The sequence below is a fragment of the Staurois parvus genome, unplaced genomic scaffold, assembly GCF_062004578.1.
Source record: "Staurois parvus isolate SC_StPar_1 unplaced genomic scaffold, SC_StPar_1.0 ptg000818l, whole genome shotgun sequence".
Lineage (NCBI taxonomy): Eukaryota > Metazoa > Chordata > Amphibia > Anura > Ranidae > Staurois > Staurois parvus.
The window spans coordinates 2,073,598-2,100,873 of record NW_028318614.1 but is presented as its reverse complement, the minus strand read 5'-3'; the positions used below and the strand labels follow the sequence as shown (position 1 = coordinate 2,100,873).

Here is a 27,276-nt window from a genome sequence, read left to right as displayed (position 1 = left end):
ACTAGACGCTCAAATGATGACGTTGTGACTGTCCTATTTTGGTCACACTGTCAGAAGAGAGAGAACACTGGAGAAGGAAATAATGTTTGGGAAAATCAAAGGAACCAGGTGAAGTGGGAGACTGACATTGACTACAGCTGTGGGAATGACACTAGAGCAGTGGTGGGCAACCTTTTTTTTCAACTGAGCCAAATCTCGCCAAAACCACGATTGAAATTTATTTTGAGAGCCACATTTTTAAAACTGAAAATACATCCCCCATAAAGTAATTCATCCCCCATAGTAATTCATCCCCCATATAGTAATTCATCCCCCATAGTAATTCATCCCCCATATAGTAATTCATCCCCCATATAGTAATTCATCCCCCATATAGTAATTCATCCCCCATAGTAATTCATCCCCCATATAGTAATTCATCCCCCATAGTAATTAATCCCCCATATAGTAATTCATCCCCCATAGTAATTCATCCCCCATATAGTAATTCATCCCCCATAGTAATTCATCCCCCATATAGTAATTCATCCCCCATAGTAATTCATCCCCCATATAGTAATTCATCCCCCATAGTAATTCATCCCCCATAGTAATTCATCCCTCCTATAGTAATTCATTCCCCATATTGTGTCAATTCACTTACCTTTGCTCCGCGCGTTCCTCTCGCCGTGTTCCCGCGCCGTTCCGGTCTTCAGGGCGGACCGTGAGAGGAGAGGAGTTCATCACGCTGCTCCGCCTACATCCTGACAGCCAATGTTTGCCACGCTCCGCGGGATTAAAAGGTCCGCCAGGCCGTATACGGCCCGCGGGCCGTAGTTTGCCCATTGCTGGGCTAGCTGCAGAATCCTGACTTTTGGGGCGGCCGCCCGAGAGGAGGGAGGGGTGCGGGCGCCCGGCACACAGAAGAGCCGCATTAAAATGTGTAAAGAGCCGCATGTGGCTCGCGAGCCGCGGCTTGCCGACCACTGCACTAGAGGATCTCACAAGACTACCACAAAGCAGACTTCTTTTTAGCGCTCCCATTCATCACTTCAGCTTGTTCAATTAAGCTTTGATGAAAAACTTGGAAGCTGATTGCTTTCTCTAAAGAGCTGCACCAGATTTTGTACTCTCCAGTTTTAGTAAATCAGCCTCTATGTACTGGTCACTACATGTTTGTTGTTTTTTCTTCTGTACCATCTAGAATACCCCTCTCCTGAAAAAGCGCATCAACAAACACGTTGAGAGATTGCAGCCCCTCCACAGTTTTATTGTGTCTTAACTTATTATACTATATATTTTGATTTATATGGGGAAGTAGTTATTGAATTTACCCCCACAGGCACTGATGTTATTGAAGGTTATATTATAACTGTGGATGGAAATAACACTGCAATAATTTCTATGATCACTCTAAAGCTCCCTAGCGGTATGATTATGTCCATATTTCTGTGCTCAAAGCGGTACATTTTTTTGCATGGAAATATGTTTTTTTTTATTGTAGGCCTGTCATTTTTAGGAATAACTCACTGAAATCTGTCCGAACAAGAGTCTAGTAAACATCCCGGGTAGGATAAAACTTGAAACACGAAATCATAAATTATAATTTAATAAATAATCATAAAAAATAATAATATAATAATAATAAATTTAATTCAATAATATAATCAAACCAAAAACACTGAAATTTGAAATATAGCACCAAGTTCGCATATCACTGAGCAAAGTCGCAAAATCGTTTTCAGTGTCTGATGACGAATTTCCCCACGAATCATTATCACTCAATTCTGCAAGTGGTTCTGATTTACTATCGCTGTTCTCTAGCTGATCTAAACCCGCTTTTGACCTAAAGGGACACTTTTTGGACACCATGGATGTTTCTCATTTTCCAGGCAGAAAGAACAGTAAAAATGCAGGCAGGGCACAGAACAAAGCACTCGGGACAAAATGTATGTGAAATGATTTGGTACAGTAATGTTTTACTATGTGATTTTAGTGTATTTAGTGAATGTCACTTTTTGTCATTTTCAAATTTCCCACCGTTTCGTCCCCCGTGCGTCCCGACGCTCGCAGGGAACAGAACCCAGATGACAGATGCCGGCATCGGCCGGATTACATTGCCGGGGACACTGCAGGAGGGACATCGCGGGAGCGTAGGACAAGGTAAGTGATCGAGGGATCCCAGAGCAGCGCCGCATGGTAAGCCCGAGTGTAGCTCGGGGTTACCGCTTGTGGTACTGAAACTTTACCCCGAGCTACACTCGGGAATACCACCAGGGAGGTTAAAGTATGGCCATTGATTTTCTGTCACCACTCTTCTAGTATGGCCACTGATTTTCTGTGACCACCCCTATTGGATGGCCACTGATTTTCTTTGACCACCCTTATTGGATGGCCACTGATTTTCTGTGACCACCCTTATTGTATGGCCACTGATTTTCTGTGACCACCTTTATAGGATGGCCACTGATTTTTTATTTTTATAAGTGGTGCTTGGGAAACCCCTACTGGAGACTTCCTTCACACTTGATTCTGACCTGCTTTAATATAACATGCTTCGAAAAAGGCATAGCTCTGTTGATTTATTTTAGTGAATGTCACTTTTTGTCATTTTCAAATTTCCCACCGTTCCGTCCCCCATACGTCCCGACGCTCGCAGGGAACGGAACCCAGATGACAGATGCCGGCATCGGCTGGATTACATTGCCAGGGACACTGCAGAAGGGACATCGTGGGAGCGCAGGACAAGGTAAGTGATGGAGGGATCCCAGAGCAGCGCCGCATGGTAAGCCCGAGTGTAGCTCGGGGTTACCACTTGTGGTACTGAAACTTTACCCCGAGCTATACTCGGGAATACCGCCAGGGAGGTTAAAGTATGGCCATTGATTTTCTGTGACCACTCTTATAGTATGGCCACTGATTTTCTGTGACCACCCCTATTGGATGGCCACTGATTTTCTTTGACCACCCTTATTGTATGGCCACTGATTTTCTGTGACCACCTTTATAGGATGGCCACTGATTTTTTATTTTTATAAGTGGTGCTTGGGAAACCCCTACTGGACACTTCCTTCACACTTGATTCTGACCTGCTTTAATATAGGATGCTTCGAAAAAGGCATAGCTCTGTTGATTTATTTTCTTCCACATAACAATGAGTGAGTATATTTTTGTTGTGCCTCTAAAATTCAACTGCCATTAAGGGAGTTTACAGGCAGAGTTCTTAACTAATAAAATATAAGCAGACAGAATTCTCACCTGTTATAAAACTGATCAATAATCCTACAACGGTGCAGCTTATATAGCCAACAGCACTGTAGTAGAGGTAAGATATACTGTACCAGTTATCTGCCAAAACAGACCTGTAGAGAAAGAAAATATAATTGCTAACATGAACAGAACTACCGTATTCTTCATTGCCTAAGTAATTTCAACTGCATCTTGATAACAATAATCTAACCCAAATCCAGCATTGTGTAAATAGGCTTGCAATATTCACCTTCAATCCACTGTAGTCCCCAGCCATACTTATCTTTCTCCACAAGATTTCTTCAGTCTTCAGTCTTTAAATTTGGATGATGGCCAATGTCACTGGAAGCCTGAGGACTTACTATGAATGAATGGGCGTTAGCTCAGGGCCTTTCATTCATAGGGGGAGATTTATTAAAGAAGTACAGCCAAAGCTCTTTAGACTGTACTTCTCCTGTGGATCACAGGAGTGCAGCTTGTTCTGCACTCCTGTGATCTGTTTTCAGCTGACAGCAGGCTGAATCCCACTGTCAGCTGATGTCTGGAGCTGCACTTGGCTCGGCCTCTCAACGAGCTAACTCCCCCCCTCCACAGCCCAGCGCTCCAGTGATCTTGGGGGATGGCAGAGCAGAGAGCGGTGACTGACAGTCATCGCTCTCTGCTCAGAGCGTCTGTGAGAACCTAGGTAAGCATGATTTGGGAAAAAGACAAAATCTCATACTTCTCTTTTAAAAGTGGTGCATAAGAATTTGGTGCAGCTCTACACAGAAACCAATCAGCTTCCAGGTTTTATTATCAAAGCTTAATTGAACAAGCTTAGGTTAGAAGCTGATTGGCTACCATGCACAGCTGCACCAGATTCTGAGTGCTCCCCTTTTAGTAAATCTCCCCCATAGCATATTAAAGCCCATCTCCCCCCCGCCACACTGCAAGGGTTAAACACTCATAAAAGGCTGTATTACTAAGTTTACCCCCGCTTCGCCAGGCGCTCTCCTTTTTTTCTGCAATCATGTACAATGCAGGGCCTGGAGTGTGACCTTGTCTTGGTGAGAAGGCTTTGTGGAACTGGTCAAACCACGTAAGGGACCCTGCCGGAGCAAGGTCTGTATTACACCTTTTTGCTGCCAGAGCCAGTTTTGCATTGTTTGCACACATTTAAAAAATAATTTTAGGCCTGAAGATTACCTACACCAAAACATATATTTTCTGAAAGCAGACACCCTAGAGCAGGGGTGTCAAACTGGCGGCCCTCCAGCTGTTGTGAACTGCAAATTCCACCATGCCTATACCTTTGGGAGTCATGCTTGTTACTGTCAATCTTGCAATGCCTCATGGGACTTGTAGTTTCGCAACAGCTGGATGGCTGTCAGTTTGACACCTGTGTCCTAGAGCATAAAATAGTGGTAGTTCCAATTTTTTAATGTCACACAATATTAACGCAAAGGTCTAGGAAGCTCAAAATGTCAGTGAAAAAAACAATAAAGTTAATTAAAACACAATACATTACCCAATTTTAGCCTTCTTACTGCCTGATTTAACCCTATAATTCCCAAACTAAGGTACCTATATTGCTTGCATTGCACATGGTTGGGGCGCAGCCCTGTAGCACTGCATAAGACACATTTGGAGACCACCCATTGAATGTGACATGCGGTTATAATATTTTGGCACCTCAAAGCACAGCATGTGTACAGCGGTGAGTGGCTATATGTTATTGTCCTAACCGCCTGGTTTTACTGCCCCCCAAACCTCACATGTGAATGAGCCCTAACTGAAGGCAAAACCTTTTTTTTTTTTTTTTTTTGCTTTTGGATAAAGCAAAGAGGAATTAGAACACCAGTCAGGTTTTTATTGCTGTCTGTGCCCCTGCTAGGGAGATTCACCTTCTTTATTTGTTATGTCAACTATTATCATCAAAAGTGAAAGTGCAAAGAAATTAAAAATTTTTGGCCCTCCTTAGAAAAGTAATAGAGAGGAAATCTTTCAATGGTGGACATGTTATAGTGACCCTGGTGCAACCAGGAATTGCCCTCACTTCCTGTTTTGGCTATGGGACAGGAAGTGAAAAATATCTCCCCAACAGGGCACAGATGTCTAAAAATACCTGACAAGGGTCATAACCTTACTCTATCCAAAATGAAAAAAGGTGTTTGGTTCAATTTTAATTGCAACTAAAAGAATGCCTGTCCCAAGCAATGATATACAATTTAATTGGGTACAGTGTTTCATGACAGAATAATTGTCATTCAAACTATCATAGTACTGAAAAATGGCCTTGCAATGAAGGGGTTATACAAGCTGGTACTCAAATGGTTAATGAACATTGTGAACTGCTCATAGTGTGCAGTGAACTTGGAATATTCATTTTAAGTACAGGAGAGGAACCTTTACAACTCTGCAAGACTGAAGGTAATCCTTGAGTTCAACTTTAAATTCAACATCTAAGTAATAAAAATAGCAGAATATGTAATCTCACCGTTCTGGCGCAGTAGTAGCAGACAATGTGGTAAGTAAAGGTGTAGACATCGTTGCATTGGCAGTTACGTTTAGTAGAATGCATTCATCTGTCCTTAGTAATAGTGGCAGGGTCTTGACATCTGGAGCAGGATATATAAATGCTCCAATTGCAACCCAAAATGACATAACGAATCCAGTCAAGACACCTCCCAGAGCTCCCTACAAATTGTACATAACACATATTTTAGTCATTCCACTTTTCTTTAGTTTTTCTATTTTATATAGCAGTCCTTCAGAATTTTTCTGTTCACCGTTGTGGGAACCCCTTATATTGGCCACAGCAGGTATGCAGACACATGGACACAAGTACATGGATTATACTTGGCCTAAGTGGCCTAAACAAAACCTAAGATATCAGTTTGCTGTGGATTAACCCTTTAAAGAAAAGTTAACAAAATTCAGTAGTGTGATTGATAAGTTATATCATTCTAAGAAATTCATAATGTAATAGGTACACAAAACTACACTTGGATGGATAATTGTTTAAGGTTTTATACCAAGCAGTAATTATAGTCATAATTACAGAATGTTGTTAGTACATTTTGTGCATTTGATGTACTGTATATGCTGTGACTGTTGCTACTACAGTGCACAAATCAACTGTGGCACAATGGCGACCTTCATAACCCACATGGCCACTATCAGATCCACAGACTATAGGGCCTATTACTTGATATCCATTCTTATTTTCCTCTAGGCAGGTACCCTGTCTATAAAATGTGTACTGATCATGCAGCCTAGCTCAGATCCAGGCCCAGACTGGTTTTCTAGCAACCCTGGTGAATGCCAGAATAGATTGGATGTGTATACTTGTTCCTTGGTCAGTCTGAGCTCCTGTGGTTTAAGTCTGTTATATTTTATATTTAATGGCAATAACAAAATAAACTTCACGTTATATACAGTATACAGTATGTGGGGTTATTCAAAGAGGAATCACAACTTAAAAAACTTCAGTAACATTTTGCAACAAAAAAGCTCTCTTAAGTGAATCTTAACCATGAAAAAATGAAATATGATTACTGGTTACTATGGAAATGTTAGATACTGTCTACTCTTTGAACCATTAAATTAAATAGGGTCATTAATTGTGACTATTATCACACTGGCCCCACTGGTCTTCAAATGCTCAATAAGGACCAATGTATTGACATTCTACTGGGGTGGTCATTGTAGCGACAATCTTCTAGGTATATCCTGTGGTGCGCTTATGACCACCAGTTGATGATCACTTGCTTTCCAATGGAAAAAATCGTAAGATAATACAGTGGCACTCTCAATCTCATTGCTCAGCACATATGATTATTAGAGAATATTAAAGTGACCAAATAAAACCCAGCTTTAGCACTCCTACACATAGGGATCGAAAAATTCCCTACAGATTCTCACATTATCATCATACACACATTAGCAGCCTCCAAAATCAACATTGCCAAATTATGGAAATCGTCTAACACTCCCTCTCTCTCAGATCTCCTTACTGACCTTAAGTTTCAATGGGAGATGGAAAAGAGATCAGCACTTCATAAATCCTCTTATCAGAAATGTGAATACCAATGGTCTCGATGGCTACAAAACCCCAACTGTACTGTAAATTGATACCCATATAACCATACTATATAAGAACCTTTGTAATTGACTCGTGCTTAGTTCTCCCCCCTTCCTATACACTCCCCCCCTCCTCCTCCCCCTAACCCTCTCCTATCCCTTACTCTCTCTATACGTAACACCTTACCCAATCCTGGTTCACACTACACCAAGTATACCTCTCAGGTAAGCAAAACCTATATTGATGCTGTCCCTAGCCAAATGGTAGGGAAACTACTGAATACATACCTTGCTATACTCAATGTGAACTGTACTGTCACATTATACCTTGTTTTGTTAAAATTTTTTCAATAAAAAAACATTTGAACTAAAGTGACCAAATACTCTAATTAGTATAATATATAATTTACCTTCCAATTAGTCCATGGGAACAAAATTCCCAAAGAGAACAATCCTAACATGGGGCCACCACACATCCCGTGGATGCTAAGAGCGGCCTGGAAAGACAAACATTTCAGTAATAGGAATACAGTTGTGGCTTCAGGCGAGCTAGCATTCAAATCATTCATGGTTAAACATTGATAATTTAAAGTATTGATTCTGTCATACAAAAGTTATGGCAAAAAGTTTGTGGACAACCGATTCCCTCACCTTTATTGGCTTTTGGACATCCTGTTTGAGAACTATTGTCATTAATATTGAGTTAGCACCCCCCACTTCCCTTTTGAGGCTGAAACACCGTCCATTCTTCTGCAAGGCTTTCCACAAGCACTCGGATTGTGTCTGTGGGACTTTGTGCCCATTCAGCCCAAAGAGCATTTGTGAAGTCAGGCACTGTTGGTGGATGGGAAGACTTTGCCCTCAGCATTCCTATTAATCCCAAAGGTATTCAATATTGTTGCGGTTGTGCCTTCTTCAGCATCAAACCAACCAAGCCCATCAAGCCTTGGACTGTGCCAGGAGCACAGTCATGCTGGAACAAGAAAGACCCTTTCATACGAACATTCTGATCGGGTCCGCCTGCCTGTTTTTCAGTTGGACCCAATCGGAACCTTTATTCTCCTCTATGGTGCTGTGGGTGTAAATGGACACATGCCGGGCCGACATGCTATCTCTTCCAATCCACCAAAAAGAGATAGATAGGGATCTGTTCCCCTTCTGTCCATCAGATCAGATTGGATGGCAGTCAGAAGGAAACAGACAGGTGGTCCGTTTCCATCTGACTGTCCATAGAGGTCAGCAGGCTGTATCCGTGTCCATTCTGCATAAGCAGAGCAGACATGGACCTGTTGACCCTCCCTGAGCAAGCGGACTGCTGACAGGTCTGCCCCATGTGAAGGAGGCCAAGGGTTTATCCCCAAGTACTTGGTACAAATATTGAACATACAAAATTGTCTAAACTGTCTTTGCATGCTGTAATATCAACAGGGTAATATTAGCTGGAAACATATAGTACAGATAAAAACAGGACTATATTTTACAGAGGTACTTTGTCATGATATATACATTTACAGATACATATTAGTAAACCAGATATCATGGGTTCCAGTTCCTGGCTTGCAGGGCTCCATTTTGAAAAATAATTAAAAATATTAACAAACTCAGATTGGAATTTCAGCTTTTGAATGCCAGCCTCACTTACCTGTACAACACCACCCATAAATGATGCGACTACAGCCATTCCAGTACACAATGCACCAAACAGCACACCTGCAGCATTAGAAATGAAGGTAAAACATTTGTAACAAAGACAACAATGTAACCTTCCAGTTATAAAGGTCAGTTGAGCTGAAACTGATACTGTATTTTTAGGCTGAAGTTAAAAGGTTGAACACTCCCTGCTTTCTTATAGCTCCTGAGACATCCACAACTCTTTCTGCTGTAGGTCCTCCTGACTTATCTTCAGGTACCAAAGAGTGAGATGGTCTCTACTACAGTCCACAGCAGGATGAATTAAGCTGTAACCAATATTTCAGTTACTGGTGGATGTTAATAGACTGGAACACTCTCAAACCTCTCATATCCTATGCTTAATTTCCATGTTCTATGCTGTGTAATATAAAATAAATGATAAATCCAACCCTGAGTGAGAAATGTCCTTCCAATGGCTATAGCAGATTAAAAGATATGTGAGCTAAAATTTTAAGTGGTTTGTTATGTCTTGCCAGTGGCAGTATTGAGCATAACAGTTGCGATACCAAGATATTTAAGTCCTACAACTCCTCTTGAGGAACCTAGGTTGCAAAGTAACACAACAATAAACACCTAAAAATGTTACCCTCCCCCTTCACATGGCGGAAGCTACAGCTCCAATTTTAACACATGCAATGACAGCTCTGTACCAAAAGATACTGGGGCTAAGCTGTTGCACCAAGGACTACTGATCTAAGTTTAGAAATGTCACTTTATGAGTCACTGGAAAACGCAAGAAGTTGACAGGTAGTTACAATTGCCACCAGCTACCAGTAACTGGGTATCATCTTTGGGTGGACTGACCTTTTTCCAAATTATTTATTTTATTGAAGTTTCAACATTGTAAGTTATGAAATTTATAGCCATGACATAAGACCATATGATAGCTTGTGCGGGTGAGCAGCAGCTCTGGGCAAAACGACGTAACCTTACATCGCTTTCTATTTTGGATCATGAATGCACCTGCACCCCCCTCCCCCCACCCCCCCTGTCAGTCCACAGAGAGAAGAGAGAACAACGCAGTGTGAGTGAAAGCACTACATTTTACATGCACATGTCAGATTACCACATTTAACCCTTTGATCACCCCTTTTCTCCTTTTGATCACCCCACCACCCAGCCAGTGCCAATAGTTACATTGTCAAGGGGGTAAATCTTTCGAAGGGCAAGTGGCAAAATATTTTGTGTTTTTCTTTATTTGTAGTGGCTTCCAACCAATTGATATTATTTAATCAGAAGGCTGACTTTGAGCAAACTCTGTGGTCGAGCAGTAAAACAAGCTCTCAGTGAACTCTGTAGTTTCAGGCACTTTTGAGCAATTTATTCTCAAATTTCACAGCAGAAGTTCTTTTTTTTTTTTTTTTTAATTTAAATATTTATTATTTTTTTCACAGTAATAACAAAAAACACAAAAAAACCCACTTTCGTCTCATTCATAATAAATATACAATGTTTCTTATTACTTTATTTTTCCCCTTCTTAGAACTGTACCCCCCCCCCCCCCAGAACCCCCTCCCACTCTGCATTTTTTACTACCCTTTTTTTTTTCCCCAAAGCAAGCATTTCCTATCCATCTATCAATTCTATATCCTTCTACATTTCACTTTCTCGCATTTGTTACAAACTTTTCCCATTTTTCCCATTTCGCGAAAAAAACCTCCATCTTGTCTTCCTGCATATAGTATAACTTCTCCATCTTACTAATCCAATTTACTCTTTCTATCCAATCCTCCTCCTTTCGTACTTCTTTTTTCTTCCAATACTTGGGGATCAGACTCTTTACTGCGTTCATATAATACCCTAAACCCAATTTCTTATATTTGCTAACTGATAGCCTTGAGCTGTGCAACAAACACATCCCTGGATCTAACCCGATATTCATTTCAGTAATGGTCTCTATTAAATGTACTATTGTTTTCCAGAATATTTGAATTTTTGGACATTCCCACCATATATGATACACTGTCCCCACTTCCCCACACTCTCGCCAACACCATTGTGATTTTTCCCTACTTATCTTACATTCTACACTCGGTGTAATGTGCCATCTTGTCAAACATTTATAATTTATTTCTACTTCTCTCAAACTTACACTTTCGTGAACTAATCTGTTTATTTTTTTTTGTTTTTCTTCATCCAATACCACCCCCATATCTCTTTCCCATTTTACTATGTGCATTGGTTTAGTATTTGTGTCTAATTCTGTGAGGATTCTGTATATTTTAGCTGTTCCGTGCTTCCCATCCCCCCTTATCTCCAACAACAGCAGAAGTTCTGAAGTCATCCAAGTCATCTTTCTCAGCAGCTCTGCCCTCCATCTCTCCCAGAGTACCTACTTTTTGTTACATAACGTAATAGAAGGGTGATTTGCTGGGAGGGTTGAGCTGAAAAGCAAAAGTGAATGTTTTGAATGACTTTAGAATTCCTGCTGTAAAATTTGAGGATAAATTGCTCCACAGCACCTGCAGCTACAGAGGTCAGTGATGGCTTGTTAAAGTTAGTGTACCACTTATTAGGAATATATCAATATTCAAGTATTTAAAACTTTAGGTTCACTTTAGGGCTCAGGTACATTGAAACAAGTGTTATAATGCACATCATGGCCACATTTACCCTGAATGCAGAGCCATTAGACACACTAACAGCCATGTATCCAGACTGGGTTTTCTGTGTGCTCTGGACTGGTGAGTGGCCGCTTGCTGTGTTTAATTATTGCTGCTAGCAGTGTGGGAGAGACTGACCATCTACCTAGTAATATTAAGCCATTGCACCAACCTTTGTGGTATAATTGTTAAGATTGGGTTGCCACAATTCAATGTTCATAGCAGTTAACTCACTGTTACTAAAAATGGATTTCCTCTACTGACTCATTCATTCATGCATGGGTATTTACCCTAAACCTGTGACAATACAGTATATATACTTTACTTGCAGTCAAGCAGTCTATTTTTTGATACCTTACCCAGTACCAGCTCAGGTTTATCTAGCACCCAGAGCAAGCATGCAGAACTGCACGCCCTTCACCACTGTTATTGCATGCTGTAGAATAGGTTTACTGCCCTATGTCCATTCTCTACCCGAGCAGCTCCTCCGGGGATAAGTGCTCCAACCTTGTTTATTTTTTAGCCCTGACCATAATAAATATATAAATGTACATATACATTCCCTTTAAAACAACATTAAAAAATTCCCTCTAAATCAAAATAATTAGCACTCACACAAGCCTTTGCTAATCCAGGTACCCTTCTTGTCAGAAATGTTCTTGAAAATGTTCTTAACAATGTCTTCATAGGTTACTGTAGCAAGAGCATTGATGCTTGCAGCTACTGTGCTGCAATTAAAACAAAATATTCAAACTCATTAAGAAATATACACATATATGTATGCATACCCTAAACTTTTCAGGTTTAAATAGAGTAAGGAAGGCCTCTATTAAGTTGTTTTGGGGTTTTTTTCTGCTGTTTTTATTCCTGCTAGGTATATTCATCCTTTCTGATTGTCTTGGTGACCATTGTAATTTAAAGCCTAATTCCAGGTTTACTTGAACTTTAAACAGTTCACTTGGACCAAATCCAAACGTATTTTTGTGGAGATTTCCTGTTGTGTCTGTAGACAGAAAGTGAAGGGAAATTTTCCCGAAAAAGACATCAAGATAACAACAAATAAATTGACAAGGCTTTAAACCTGTACCTGTTCTATTAAAAATTGAAAAATTAAATTGGCTATACATACACTTTCACAGGACATAGCGGATAAAAACACAATAGTCTGAATACTAATTAGCACTTGTTTGTCCTCCATAGAAACCAGTTTGGAATTTTATCACCATTTTAGACTAGTCATGATTGATTGTTGTGGGCTGATACAGCCATTGCTTTTTGTTAAGGCTAAATTCCAGGTATACTGCTTACTGATTGGTACGGGTGCCATTCAGGGAACACTTTCCATTTTCTCAGTGAATGCAAAGTGCTCTCTTACTGGATTAGGTGGTCATTGTGACACCACTGTCCTGTCACTTTATCTTGTTCAATAATAGAATACTTTGACCACCAGTGACATACCAGAACATTGCTGGATTGGAAGGGTAATATCTCGGTAATCGCTGCGAGGATTTTGTCACTTTAAGTTTCGATTTGTTTCTTTACAAGGCATGCTAGCTTATGTAGCAGCAGATTCAACTGATCTCAGTTTTCTCTGCTGCTTTGGAGGCCGGAAGAGAGATGTGGGTTCTTTGAGACCTCTATAAAAAGGACCTGTCATGGGCCATACTATCACATAGATGTTGTTCATCCCTTGTGATAGCAATGAAAGTGATTAAAAAAAATGTAAAGGTATAGTGTAAAAATAAAGAAAAAATTTAAATCAAATAATACAACAAAAAAAATTTAAGTGTCCTGTCTCCCTATGCTCATACATCACTGTGAAGGTTATAGCGAGAGCAATAATTCTAGCTCTAGATCTTCAGTTTAAACCTAAAGTGGTAACCTTTAAAAGCTTTTAAAGTGACAACTATGGATAATTGAATGTAGTTTGTCGCCATTCCACGGGCATGCACAGTTTAAAAGTGTGGAATGTTTGGTATCTATTTACCCGACGTAACATCCTCTTTTAGATTTTACTAAATTACTAAATTTCATTAAAGTCTATTTGTTCCCAAAAAGTTGTGTTTGAAAAACCACTGCGCAAAAGCTTGTGACATTAAAAAATTGCAACACCCACCATTTTATTCTTCAGGGCCGCTGCTTAAAACAATATATAACGTTTGGGGGTTTAAAGTGTTTTTCTAACAAAAAAATGCTGATTTTTGACATATTGGAGAGAAATGTTAGGACTGGTTAAATTAATTGAGAAAATGCAAAATGTTCCCTGAATGGTGTCCAGGCCGAGCAAGTGACCTCCTGTGATCACAATGCATCAGGGCAGCCACTCAGAACAGGACCTGGAAGCTAGTGGAGATCACTGGAGTAGCAGTGTCTGCTGCAGCAATTTCCAGCTTCCATAGGGATTCCACAGATAAGCCACATACATACATACCAACAGTGGCGTCATTAGGGTTCGTGTCAACTGGTGTGGTAAAACATCGTGTCCCCCCCCCACAATTAATATGTTTTCCCATATAACACTGCATACAATGGCAATATTAGTGAAGTTTACAACTATCAAGTAACTAGTGGTGATCAGGATGCTAGTGTGATGTATGATGGTGATCAGGATGCTAGTGTGATGTATGACGGTGATCAGGATGCTGGTATGATGTATGGCAGTGATCAGGATGCTGGTATGATGTATGGCAGTGATCAAGGCACTGGTAAGGTATATGGTGGTGATCAGGGCACTGGTATGGGGTATGGTGGTGATCAGCTGTTATGAGGTATAGCAATAATCAGGACGCTGGTATGGTGTATGGCGGGGATCAGCATGGGGGGAGGAGAGCTGAAGCTGCAATGAGGGAGACATCCGACAATACAAAGTCAGTAAAGCAGACAATGCAATGTATCTTGATGGCATTGGAACTCTCCTGAAGTTTGTTGGAATCTGGATCTTCTTGATAGGATGACCGCAGCCCCGCGTGGGAGTTACTGTGGATTCTGGCAATTGTATGCAGCAGTATGGACGCCCTGCACCAGTGTCCAGCAATGTCATGGGATTTGCCTGTTTGGAGTGGCCACAGGGAAGATGCTGTGGGTGTGGGTTCTGGCAATTGCAGCGAGCAGCCCGGCACGGCATCATGCCTGGATGGATGGCCCACCCAGCGTCCCCCACATCACACCAGCTCAGGCTCAGCTGCGCCTGGCCCAGGAGGGGAGGATGATTCTTCAGTGCTGCCGCATCACCCGGAGAGTTTGTGCTGTCACTTCTAAATGCAGGAGCCGGCTTCGCTTCTGTATTTAGAAGTGACAACACAACAACCAGTGAGAGGAAAACACAGGGCTAGAGCTGGAGGTGGCAGAACTCTGTTATGATACTTTTCAGCTGAAAAAAATTCCTGTGGCCCTCTATATGGTGTCAAACCTGTAGGGTATGTCACCAAGGTGCGGTCCGCACCCCCTAAGCGACACCACTCCATACTAAGATGGACCAATGTAACTATCTAAAAATTGCCATACCTGGATTTCAGTTTTAAATCAATACATCACATTATTTTAACTGCTCTAGTTATATCAGGTCAAATATTTCACATTTTTTTCAGTTGCAAATGTTTTCATTGTTGCCAGTGTTCCCACATTAAATGACCCTGACACCACATTTTCCTACATCTGCTAACCATATTTTTGCAGTCTGTGCAATATTCACTTATCATATCATGACATGATTAGCACTGTCATACACACTAACTCCCTCTGCTTCCGCAATATGTGCAGTATAAGCAGATTTACCAGAACCACCTATCTAACAATAAATCAATGTTGAAGCCTTGAACTTCCAGATTGCCTGCTGCCATGCCCCCACCTCCTTATGGCCACTGCCACATCACTCCGCTACTGTGATCAAAGACTCACAACATCAGCAGAGCTACAATAAGAGATGAGTTTAGTACCCAGTGACTGTCACTATCAATCATGTGAGACTTTGCTTGCAGCAGCAGTTTCAGACAGATATGGCCATTGCCCTTGGGACTGGGGTCTTGTTTGTCCAGGCCTCTGACTCTACATAAACGTTTGCTGTGTATTAGTTAAGCAGTAGTGATGGACTTTATGTTTGAGTCAAATGTAAGTTCGACTCAAACATGGGCCATTCGTGTGTTTGCTGAACACACGAACGGTAAGGGAGTACGGCGGGCTATTCGCCCGCCATGCCCCACAATGTACTGCACCCTGACAGTGCATTGTGATTGGCCAAAGCAATGCACCTGACCACAGGCCAGGTGCAATGCTTTGGCCCATCACAGCACATGATGACATCACAAGGGGCCCCCTTGTCACATCATCACAGTATTTAACCTCTTCCTGGGCACCTGCCTGCCCTCAATGTACTGCGGCCAGGTGGCAGCTACAGGCAAAGCGACATACGGGTACATCGCTCTGGCTGTACTAACACAGGGAGGCACTGCACACCCGAGGAGGCGAACAGAGCTCCCCAACCACAACTGCTGTGTCCAGCGGACACAGTGGAATGAAGATCCCGGTAAAGGGGACCCGGTGATCATGTGATTGCTATGTGATCACATGATTACAAGGTAAGCAAACCTGTTATGAATCAATCTGATTCATAACAGCTCTGCTTCTCTTCCTAGCGAGCTGTGATTGCACCACAGCTGTTACATGATAGATGGGACTAATCACAGCACCCTATACCACGTGACCAGTTCCAGCCAATCACAGATCACTATCTTGAGCTGTCAAAAACCTAACTCATTGTGACAATTCATGAATGAGTTAGGTTCATGACAGCAAGCTTTGCATTGCAGGAGAAATTATCTTTATTTTTCCTGCAAAGCAAAGTGTAAAAAAAAAAAGCCCTGATCATCCCCCCCCCACGCACACTCACACACACACACACTCATGGTAACATTGTACTATTCTGATAAAAGTATTTTAAAAATAAAATAAAAACACCATATTGAGAATTTTTTTTTTTTTAGTTTTTAAGGGTTTTTTTTTTAACTACTTGACAATCGCTTACTCGCATTTTGCAGGCGAGCAGCAACTCTGGGCGAAGAGACGTAATCTTACATCACTTCCTATTTCAGGGTGTGAGCACACCTCCGCCCCTCGCTGCCCCCCCCCCCCCGGTTGGTCCAGGGAGAGAAGAGAGAATACGGCACCCAGTAAAAGCACTACAATTTACACTCACACATTAGATTAGCACATTAACCATTTGATCACCCCTATTAACCCTTCGATCGCCCCATCACCCAGCCAGTGCCATTAGTACAGTGTCAGTATATAGAATTTTTCACTGATTCTTGTATTACTGCCACTATCAACATCAGATAGCGTCAGGTCAGTTCATGCCCTTCCCAGCCAGCGTCAGCTAGCGTTAGATTGCCCGCACACTATGGCACTCACCCTATAGGTTGCTGATTACCCCCATTACTAGTATAGTGTTTGTATGGATCAATATAATGATAATGAACAGAACTATACTAGTGCCTCCTTTGTATAGTGTCCCCAAAAACACAGTGTTAGCAGGGTCAGCCCCGTTAGCTGCCAGTACTGGCATGTAGCTCCTCTGCTGTTATTCACAAAAGATTTGTATCAATTGATTGTGGGCTAAAGCAATTTATATGCACAACAATACATCAGTCCACCCAAATTCAGCTCTATCCAGACACTTCGCATGGAAATCTTTCATGGTTTCTGAATTTAAAACTTTTTTTGGCCTAACCCCTAACATGGGCATTTCAAAAAAGACTGAATTGAAGTCATATTGGTCCATAGACCCTATTCATCAAATCGAATGTTCTCTGCTGTTACATATATGCTCAACATGGACCAGCAATGTACTGGTACGTCGCTGGAATTTGAGTGGTTATACCGGGATGATGCCTGCAGCTACAGGCATCATCCTGGTATCATTTTTTCAGCTGGTGCTCGGCTTTCATGTAAAATCAATCCTAGTGGCCAATTAGCTGCTGAATTGTTTTTATGAGCAGCATGAATGGACATTCCCCCCTCCTGCTGCCTTCACAGTTTTCTTGGGCTCTCCTGTCCCACAGGGGAATCCAAGATTGCAGCTGGAAGTTCTGCTGGCTGACTATAGAGCTGATCAGAGACCAGAATGGCTCCAATCATCTCTATGGTCTAAGAGACCAGAAGCCATGAGCATTTCATCATTTCCTTTTCACCGGACTTTAACAGTGCCATTTGTAAATTGGGAAAGCATCTGATCACACCGCTATCGATCAGATGATGTAAGGGCAGAGGAGATATCTAGAGTCTAATAGACCCCAGATTTCTCAAAAAAGAATACCTATCAATGCCTATTGCATTTACATATTTACATTCCCTGTGATAGCAATAAAAGTGATAAAAGAAATAAAAATGAAAAAGACAGTGTAAAAATAATAAAAAAAATCCAAATAACTAAAAAAATAGATAAAAGCACCCTCGCCCCCTGACCGTGTGTGCACCTGCGTGCACAAGCGTTGACCCTGTGCCAGTATATAAACAGCAGTTGCACCATGCATGTGAGGTATCACCATGAATGTCAGATCGAGGGCAGTAATTATAGCACTAGATCTCCTGTGTAAATATAAACTGGTGACCTGTAAAGGCTTTTAAAAAAATCGCCTATCGATATTAAATATGTATGTACTTTGTCGCCATTGCACAGGGATGCAACATTTTAAAGCATGTGATGTTTGGTATCTATTTACTCAGCGTAACATCATCTGTTATATTTTATCAAACAATTGGGCGATATATTGTGTTTTTGTGCATTAGAATTCTAAAAAGGGTTTTTTTCCCAAAAGATTTGCACTTGAAAAATCGCTGCGCAAATACTAGGGCCTCTGCTTTAAAAAAATATAATGTTTGGGGGTTCAAAGTAATTTTCTAGCAAAAATACCTATTTTTTCACGTGAACAAAAAGTGTCAGAAAAGGCTTGGTCTTCAAGAGTGGGTGATGTGTGGCAGGAGCTTCTAATGTTGGCTCTGAAATGCCAGGATAGTAGAAGCAACCCCTCCAAATTACCCCTTTTTGGAAAGTAGACACTCCAAGGTATTTGCTGAGAAACATGGTGAATATTTTGCAGATTGCCACATGCTTTTGGAAAATGAAGAAAGAAAACAAAAATGTATTCTTTTCATTTCTTTTTTTCTTTTCAAAACCCTGTGACAAAAATGATATCTGTAAAATACTCACCATGCTTCTTATCAAATTCCTTGGGGTGTCTACTTTCCAAAAAAGGGGTAATTTAGAATGGTGTTTGTACAATCTTGGCATCTTGCTCAGAAACTGTGATAGGTAGTGAGGAGGTAATATGAGGAAATATGCCCTTTGAAAACCTGGAGGTGGTCATTGGATTTTGGGGGCCTGAATGTAGCTAGGCTGCCAAAAAGTCTTTCACATGTGGTATCCCCATACTTGAGAGAAGTAGGAGAATGTGTTTGGGGTGTTATTCCACATATAGCCATGGCATGCTTGAGCAATATATCATTTAAATGACAACTTTGTGTAAAAAAAATAAAATAAAATAAAAATTTCATTTTCTAAAAATTTGAGGCAAAAAATAAAATGTTCCATGGACTCAACATGCCTCTCTGCAAAATCTTTAAGGTGTCTACTTTCCAAAAAGAGGTAATTTTTGGGAGCTTTGTACTGCCCTGGCTTTTTAGCCTCCCTAAAAATGTGATAGGCAGTCAGAAAGTAAAAACTGTGGAAATTCCGATACATATACCATAGATTGTAGACGCTATAACTTTTACACAAACCAATTAATATATATGTATTGGGATTTTTTTCTTACCAAAGACATGTAGTAGAATACATTTTGGCCTAAATGTATGACTGAGTTTATTGGATATTTTTTATAACCAAAAGTGAAAAATACTGTTTTTTTTCTTCAAACTTTTCGGTCTTTTTATGTTTATAGCACAAAAAGTAAAAACCGCAGAGGTGATCAAATACCACCAAAAAAGAGCTCTATTTGTCCGAAAAAAGGACATAAATTTTGTTTGGGTACAGTATTGCACAATCTCGCAATTACCAGTTGAAAGAGAGCATTGCCGAACAGAAAAAAATGGCCTGGTCAGAAAGGGGGGTAAATCTTCCGGAGGGCAAGTGGCTAAGAACTGTCATCATGGCACAGCTGTCAGACAGCTGGGAGCCAGCGTCAAGAGCGGAGTGCTTTTTTCTTTTTTCGGATCAGCAGTGGCGGCGGGCATTGTGATTGACATTGGATCTACTTCAGGGGACTTTTTTTTATTTTTTGTTTTTAATAAAGGACTGTCTCCTGTCATTTTTTACTACACTTTGTTTTGTGAATGGGTACCGCATACTCATTAACATAGGGATGCCGGGATCTGGGGGCCTCCTTGTTAAAGGAGACTTCCAGATTCCGATAAACCTCCTACCTGCAGACCCCCACAACAACCGGCCAGAGTTGTGGGGAAGAGGCCCATTAACATGGGGACAAGGTGCTTTGGGGGGGCATGTGGCCCGGGCCTGTTTTGGTTCGGGGGGGGCACTCGCTTGTCCCATCCTTTCCTGACCTGCCAGGCTGCATGGTCGGATAAGGGTCTGGTATGGATTTTGTGGGAGACCCCCACACCATTTTTTTTTTAATTTTGGCATGGGAGTTCCCCTCAAAATCCATACCAGACTCAAATGGCTTAGTATAGATGGGAGGGGGAATGCACGCCGTTTTTTAAAACAAATTTTAATTGCTGGGCAATGCCGACAATTCATTGAACCCCACTGACAGCTGAAACATTAAAGAATGTTTCACTACTAAAATACAACATGACTTAATAATATAACTCATGCAGTATTTTAGTAGCTGAGCGGTATCTTACTCAGATGCGGTAAGATACCACTCAGTAAATTGTCCCTGTGCTCGCGGTCGAACTTTTGGTAGGTTGGAATGTTCGACCGCGAACTGAACAGGGGTTTTTTTTGGCCCATCACTATTAAGCAGCATTAACAAATCTGCTTATAGAGAGCAAATTGTCGCAGAAGAGGGAGCTAGTATAGATAAATAGTGTGCAGATTACAAAAAGATGTGGTAGATATTGGAAAGTGTGGTGACAGAGTATCTTTAAATCTTGGTAAAAAGTTCTGTTCCTTCATCTATCTCTACCTGAAAATATACCAATTCTACTCTGCTATGTCATGACATCCCTTTGGCGTTTGTCATCACTGGGATTCCAAGGCTGTGGGTAAGTGTACATCGTTCATACAAAGTAACAGGAGCTCAGCCATTCGGTCATTCTAACTTCCAGCTACTTTGTTTATATCAGGACCAAATCTAGCCTATCATACATATTTCGACAAGTTCCTTTTAATTAGAAAAGAAGAAGACAGAGAAACAAGCAGCAGACCGAGCGACTCTACAACATTGAGGCTGATTTACTAAATTAGTTGAGAATCTTCATACAATGAATTTGTTTGAATTTGTTTGAATATTCACTTCAGTTATCCAATAATGTGAAAAGCAATTCCTGGTTACATATTGTATCTGCACATATTTAGATAATTGAAGGGAATATTCGAAAAAACACAACCTTTATTGTGAAAATGTATTATTCTCAACTCTTTTTTGGCAAATTAGCCCAAATATGTATTACCAGCAAACATAAGATCTGCATCCTACCTTTATTTAACAGATATAATAATAATTATTTTAAAACACTGAATGGTTACCTCAATGTACCACTAAAAGCACATGCCACAAAGAGACCCGGAAGTCCAGGCATTTTTTCAAATAAGTTCATGACAAAGTAGGGCATCATCTGCAAAATAGAAATTTTGATTAGACACTTGTCCTATCTACTGTATATAAAATAATTTGATTTATAAGATTATTAAAGATGGAACTATACTTGCGTTGTATACACATATGGTAAGTACCATGCCATTAATGCCATGCCAATGTATCATGTTCAAACTAACAATTGGGAAACAAGCTGCATAGTTCCTGATTAGGTGATCACTATGACGGCCAGTCATGGCGATCACATAGGGATTGTTGACAAACAAACCACTGCCACTGCACACTGTTTCTTGGACATGTGCACAAAAGAAATTTTCGTTTTCGTTTCATGTCAGATGCATTCATTAGGTTGATATTTTGTTTATTAATTTTCGTTGTGCTAGTCCTGTTCATATCTGGGATTCATTTTGCATATTAGAGCTGGTGGATTTGAAAACTTTTCCAAATTCTTTATTCTATTTTTGGACGGATCCAAATTCATTGTGAATAACTGGTTGTTAAGGAGTGGACAGATTCCCAGCTAACAACGGAATGTAAAATGTCGGTTAATTTTTTATTTTATTTTTAAAACAGAGTGGGTTTCCCCCCCAATTCATACCAGGCCCTTCGGGTCTGCTGTAGGTTTTGAGGGGAACCCCACTCCAAAATTAAAAAAAAAAGTTGCATGGGGTCCCCCCCAAAATCTATGCCAGACCCTTATATTTGGTATGGATTCTAAGGGGAATCCCATTCCAAATTAGGTTTTTTAAAATTATGGTATTCCCCCCCAATATCTATACCACACCCTTATCTGAGCATGCACCCCTGCAGGCAAGGAAAGGGAGGGGGGTATGAGTTAGCGCCCCCTGAACCATACCAGGCCACAAGCCCTCATATGGGTGGGTGCTTTTGGGGAGGGGGGCTCCCCCCCACAGCACCTTGTCCCTATGTTGATGAGGACAAAGGGCTCTTCCCCACAACCCTGGGCAGTGTTTTTGGGGATGCAGGTGTGACTTTAACAAGGGGGCCCCCAGATCATGTCCCCCTATGTGAATGAGTAGGGGTACGTAGTACCCCTACTCATTCACAAAAAAGTCAGTTTTTGACAAGTCCCTCATTAAAAAAATACACAAAAATAAATGCCCCCCAAATCATGTTGATGAGGACAAAAGCCTCTTCCCCACAACCCTAGGCAATGGTTTTGGGGATGCAGAGGCGACTTTAACAAGGGGGCCCCCATATCCTGCACCCCATGTGAATGAGTAGGGGTACATAGTTCCCCTACTCATTCACCCCAAAAAATGTCAGTTTTTGACAAGTCCTTTATTAAAAAACCTCCCAAAAACAAATGTCCCCCAAATCACGAAGAACGCTGAACCGCATGAAAAAAACCCGAAAAAAAACCCCCACTGCCCGTCAAACATGATGTGTCCCGTGGAAAGACACTTGCAGACTGACAGGTAAACATAGGGACGGGGTAACCTGGTGATGTCACCAGGTGACCCCGCCCCATGTTTACCTGTCATTTGGCGAGTGTTTCTCCATGAGATATGCCACTTGCTGAATGACAGGTAAACATGGTTGTGGGGTCACGTTTCTGTTCATACGGGTTGGCACTTATCATGATTGATGTTGGATCTACTTTGGGGCACATTTATTTATTTATTTATTTTCATATAGGACTTGTCAAACACTGTCTCTGGGGTTTTTATTTACTTTTGCCATTTTATTGGTGAATGACTAGGGGTTCTATGTTTCCCATACTTATTCACTTGGTGGGGGGCAGGATCTTTGTTAAAGGGGCTTCCAGATTCCTATAAGTCACCCCCCACAACTACCGCCCAGAGTTGTGGGGAAAGAGGACCTTGTCCATTTTTTTTAACCAGCACTTGTTTTGTCTACATTCTATTGTCAGTGGGGTTTGCTTTGAATATTAAAAACAAAATAAATAGCATTTTAGGTTTATGGTGCTCAGATGCAGTGTAGTTGTGCGTTTATCAGGACAAGCAGGAAACCTGTGAATTGTTGAGGTATCTGACATGCATGCTTGTGCAGGGTCAGAGCCACAGTATGTAGCCAAGGAAAGATAAAAATCATTGTCCCGGGGTTTGCACCTTCAAAGAAATATCAGCAATTTAAGGTCCAATATTTATATCTTGAAAGTTACTTTTAATATTGGCCTTTTTCATGCAGGCAACAAAGATAAGGCATGGCATACTTATAGCAATTACATCTCTGTTTATAGACGGAGGATTAGTAAAGAAGACTTTTGTTCCATTGTTAAGAGTTATTGCACTAAAAAAAATAACAGCTAACATAAACCTTTGCATGCAATAACTCAGAGAGAGACAAACTCTGCTGGATTTTGTACACACAGAATTTAATAAAATAGGAGCCAGAGCTGGAAGGGTGTTTGTGGGTACCAGTACCAGTATTTAAACATAAGGAACACAGTACTAAATTCTGAGCTCATAAGGCTACATCAACCAATATATACTATCTATCTATCTATCTATCTATCTAAATATACAGGTGCATCTCAATAAATTAGAATATCATCAAAATGTTAATTTATTTCAGTAATTCAATTCAAAAAGTGAAACTTATATTTTATATAGATTTGTTCCACAAAGAGTGATATATTTCAAGCATTTATTTATTTTAATTTTGATGATAATGGCTTACAGCTAGTGAAAACCAAAATTCAGTAACTCAGAAAATTAAAATATTACATAGGACCAATAAACAAAAGGATTTTTCATACAGAAATGTTGGCTTACTGAAAAGTATGTCCATGTACAGTATAGCATGCACTCAATACTTGGTCGAGGCTCCTTTTGCATGAATTACTACATGAATGCGGCATCGCATGGAGGCGATCAGCCTGTGGCACTGCTGAGGTGTTATGGAAGCCCAGGTTGCTTTGATAGTGGGTTTCAGCTTGTTTGCATTGTTGGGTCTGGTGTCTCTCATCTTTCATATATTCTCTATGAGGTTTAGGTCAGGTGAGTTTGCTGGCCAATCGAAAAATGAAATCACCATCTGCATATAGCTGGTCAGCAGAGGGAAGCATGAAGTGCTCTATAAGTGCTATATATCTTGGTAGAGGGCTGCGCTTACTTTGGACTTGATAAAACACAGTGGACCACCACCAGCAGATGACGTGGCTCCCCAAATCATGACTGAATGTGAAAACGTCACACTGGACCTCGTGCAACTTGGATTCTGTGCCCCTCCTCCTCGTCCTTCAGACCTTGATTTCTAAATGAAATGCAAAATGTATTTTCATCCGAAAAGAGGACTTTGGACCACTGAGCAACAGTCCAGTCCTTCTCCTTACCCCAGTAAAGACACTTCTGACGTTGTCTCTGGTTAAAGAATGGCTTGGCACAAGAAATGCGACAGTTGTAGCCCATGTCCTGGATACGTCTGTGTGTGGTGGCTCTTGAAGATCTGACACCAGGCGTAGTCCACTCTTTGTGAATCTCCCCCAAATTCTTGAATGGCCTTTGCTTCACAGTCCTCTCAAAGCTGTGGTTATCTCTGTTGTTTGTGCACCTTTTTCTACCACTCTTTTTCCTTCCATTCAACTTTCCATTAATATGCTTGGATACAGCAATCTGTGAACAGGCAACTACTTTAGCCATTACCTTTTGTAATTTACCCTCATTGTGGAGGGTGTCAATAAGTGTCTTCTGGACAACTGTCAAGTCAGAAGTCTTCCCCATGATTGTGTAACCTACTGAACCAGAGAGAGAGACCATTTAAAGGCCCAGGAAACCTTTACAGGTGTTTTGAGTTAATTACCTGATTAGAGTGTGACACCATGGGGTTTATTTACTAAAGCTGGAGAGTCCAAAATCAGACTCCCTTCTGCATAGAAACCAATCAGCTTCTAACCTCAGCTTGTTCAGTGAAGCTTTGGCAATGAAACCTGGAAGCTGATTGGTTTCTATGCAGAAGGGAGTCTGATTTTGGACTCTCCAGCTTTAGTAAATAAACCCCCATGAGTCTACAATATTGGACTTTTTCTGTGTGTAATGAATCTATATAGTATATGACTTTCACTTATTGAATTGAATTACTGAAATAAATTAACTTTTTGATTATATTCTTTTTTATTTTATATATAATATAAAATGTGTGTGTTTGCAGAGTGGTGTATTAGTGTAAAAAAAAGTCTTCATTTCTTAGTGCAAAGGCCAGATGTAAGGTTAATAATTGCTTAAGTATGCACAGTGGAAATCTCAGAGTTAAATGGAGAAGAAGCAAAACTTTTACTGTGCTAAAGTTTTGCTGATCATGTACCTGGTCAGGAGCACTTATAAATCCTGCAGTCCAAGGATCACAACCTTGGTAGTGTGCATACATGACCAAGCCAGAGAACACAGCGCAAACCAAGATCACCCACAGTCCTACCAGGTTAAGATATAAGGCTCTGAAAGAAGAAGTATAGGATCAGCATAATATATTTATATACATACACAAAATTAATAAACTAATGTCAGCGCTCAACAGCAATATAATCTATAAATCTATGTCTGTCAAAGTTCTAATTAGCAGTCTTTTTCTTTAACATAATGCAGTAGAAAAAAACAACCACTTCTTAGCACTTCTCTCCAGAGCGGGAAATCCTCAGAAAAACTGTAAAAGAAACTGAAAAGCACACTGGCATCATGTGAGATCCTTTAAACAATCTATAATATATATATATATTATATATATTATATCACAAAAGTGATATCAAGATGTGCTTCTCACATAGGTTTTTAAGGAACCCCTCATCTACTGTTGAATGCATCCGTTCACAGGGCCTTGATGAAGAGGTGTTGCCTCGAAACATTTTAGAAAGGATATTAGAGTTTGATCTTCGAATGAAGCACTAATGAACAAAGAAGTGCAATGTTTCTTATGCAAATTATGTGATAAGTGTGACTTTATAGATGTAATGTTTAAATGCTGTTCTTACTGTGAAATGCATCTACCTGCTAGTCCCCCACTGTATTTGCACTATTTGTCATTGGTTTTATGCATTGTTCAATAAAGTGGATTAATTGGAGTGTAGCCGTCCGGACCTCTTTTCTTTTTTTGTGACTTTATAGCAGTTTTGTGAGTACAGTATGTTTATTTTAATAAATTAAAGATTCTTTGAGGATCTTAAACTATTTCAATGGAATCTCTGTTTCTTTTATATATATATATATATATATATATATATATATATATATATATTTATTTTTTTAAGCAAAGACAATTAGCTTAGTTTCCAAAATTATATTGATGTCTTTTAAAGAAATGGATTTTATCTTATTGAATAATCACCTATTATTGTATTAGCTACAGTGTGTCAATCTGCGGCCCTCCAGCTGCTGCAGAACTACAAATCCCATGAGGCATTGCCAGGCTGACAATTCCAAGCATGACTCCCAACGGCAAAGGTATGATGTAACTTGTAGTTCCTTGACAACTGGAGGGAGGAAGTTTGACACCTGTGAGCTACAATGAGACACAGTTCTTAAACTGATTCAGCTTTTTTAATTAGAACGTTTCTGTTAGGTCAGCTGATATTGGCAGATTGGGTAAATTGCTGGTTTCTTACTTCTCAAGTGTAGCGCTACAACCATAGGAGCCGCTGATTAAGATGGGTCCACTGTTCTTTGCCCCGAACTATTCCAAAAAACCTCAGCCCCTCTAACACACCACGTTGAGTGTACAAACATACAATATTACAGGATATAACTGAAAGTAATACTTAGTACTCAATAGTTGCACTATACCAAAGAAACCAGGCACCAAACCAAGTAGTAAAGGCAAACTTTATATACTGTCACCCAATATGCTTGGTAGCTAGGCAAGCATAAAACGGATTAACAATGGTAATAACACAACTTAGCATACAAAGTGATTAGCAGTAAGGACTAGGCACAAGATTACATTTG

General features: G+C 40.5%; 1 protein-coding gene across 1 annotated transcript in view; it reads right to left on the bottom strand.

The window, feature by feature from the left end:
• Nucleotides 1-27,276, bottom strand: part of SLC5A12 (solute carrier family 5 member 12) — a 56,892-nt gene that overhangs the window by 7,127 nt on the left and 22,489 nt on the right. The window contains exons 7-13 of the mRNA XM_089654964.1: nucleotides 25,646-25,775; nucleotides 21,289-21,377; nucleotides 12,201-12,313; nucleotides 8,933-9,000; nucleotides 7,701-7,787; nucleotides 5,705-5,904; nucleotides 3,238-3,341 (exon numbers count right to left, since the gene is read on the bottom strand). Coding sequence (XP_089511090.1) covers nucleotides 3,238-3,341; nucleotides 5,705-5,904; nucleotides 7,701-7,787; nucleotides 8,933-9,000; nucleotides 12,201-12,313; nucleotides 21,289-21,377; nucleotides 25,646-25,775 — 791 coding nt within the window. The remainder of the gene's footprint in view (nucleotides 1-3,237; nucleotides 3,342-5,704; nucleotides 5,905-7,700; nucleotides 7,788-8,932; nucleotides 9,001-12,200; nucleotides 12,314-21,288; nucleotides 21,378-25,645; nucleotides 25,776-27,276) is intronic.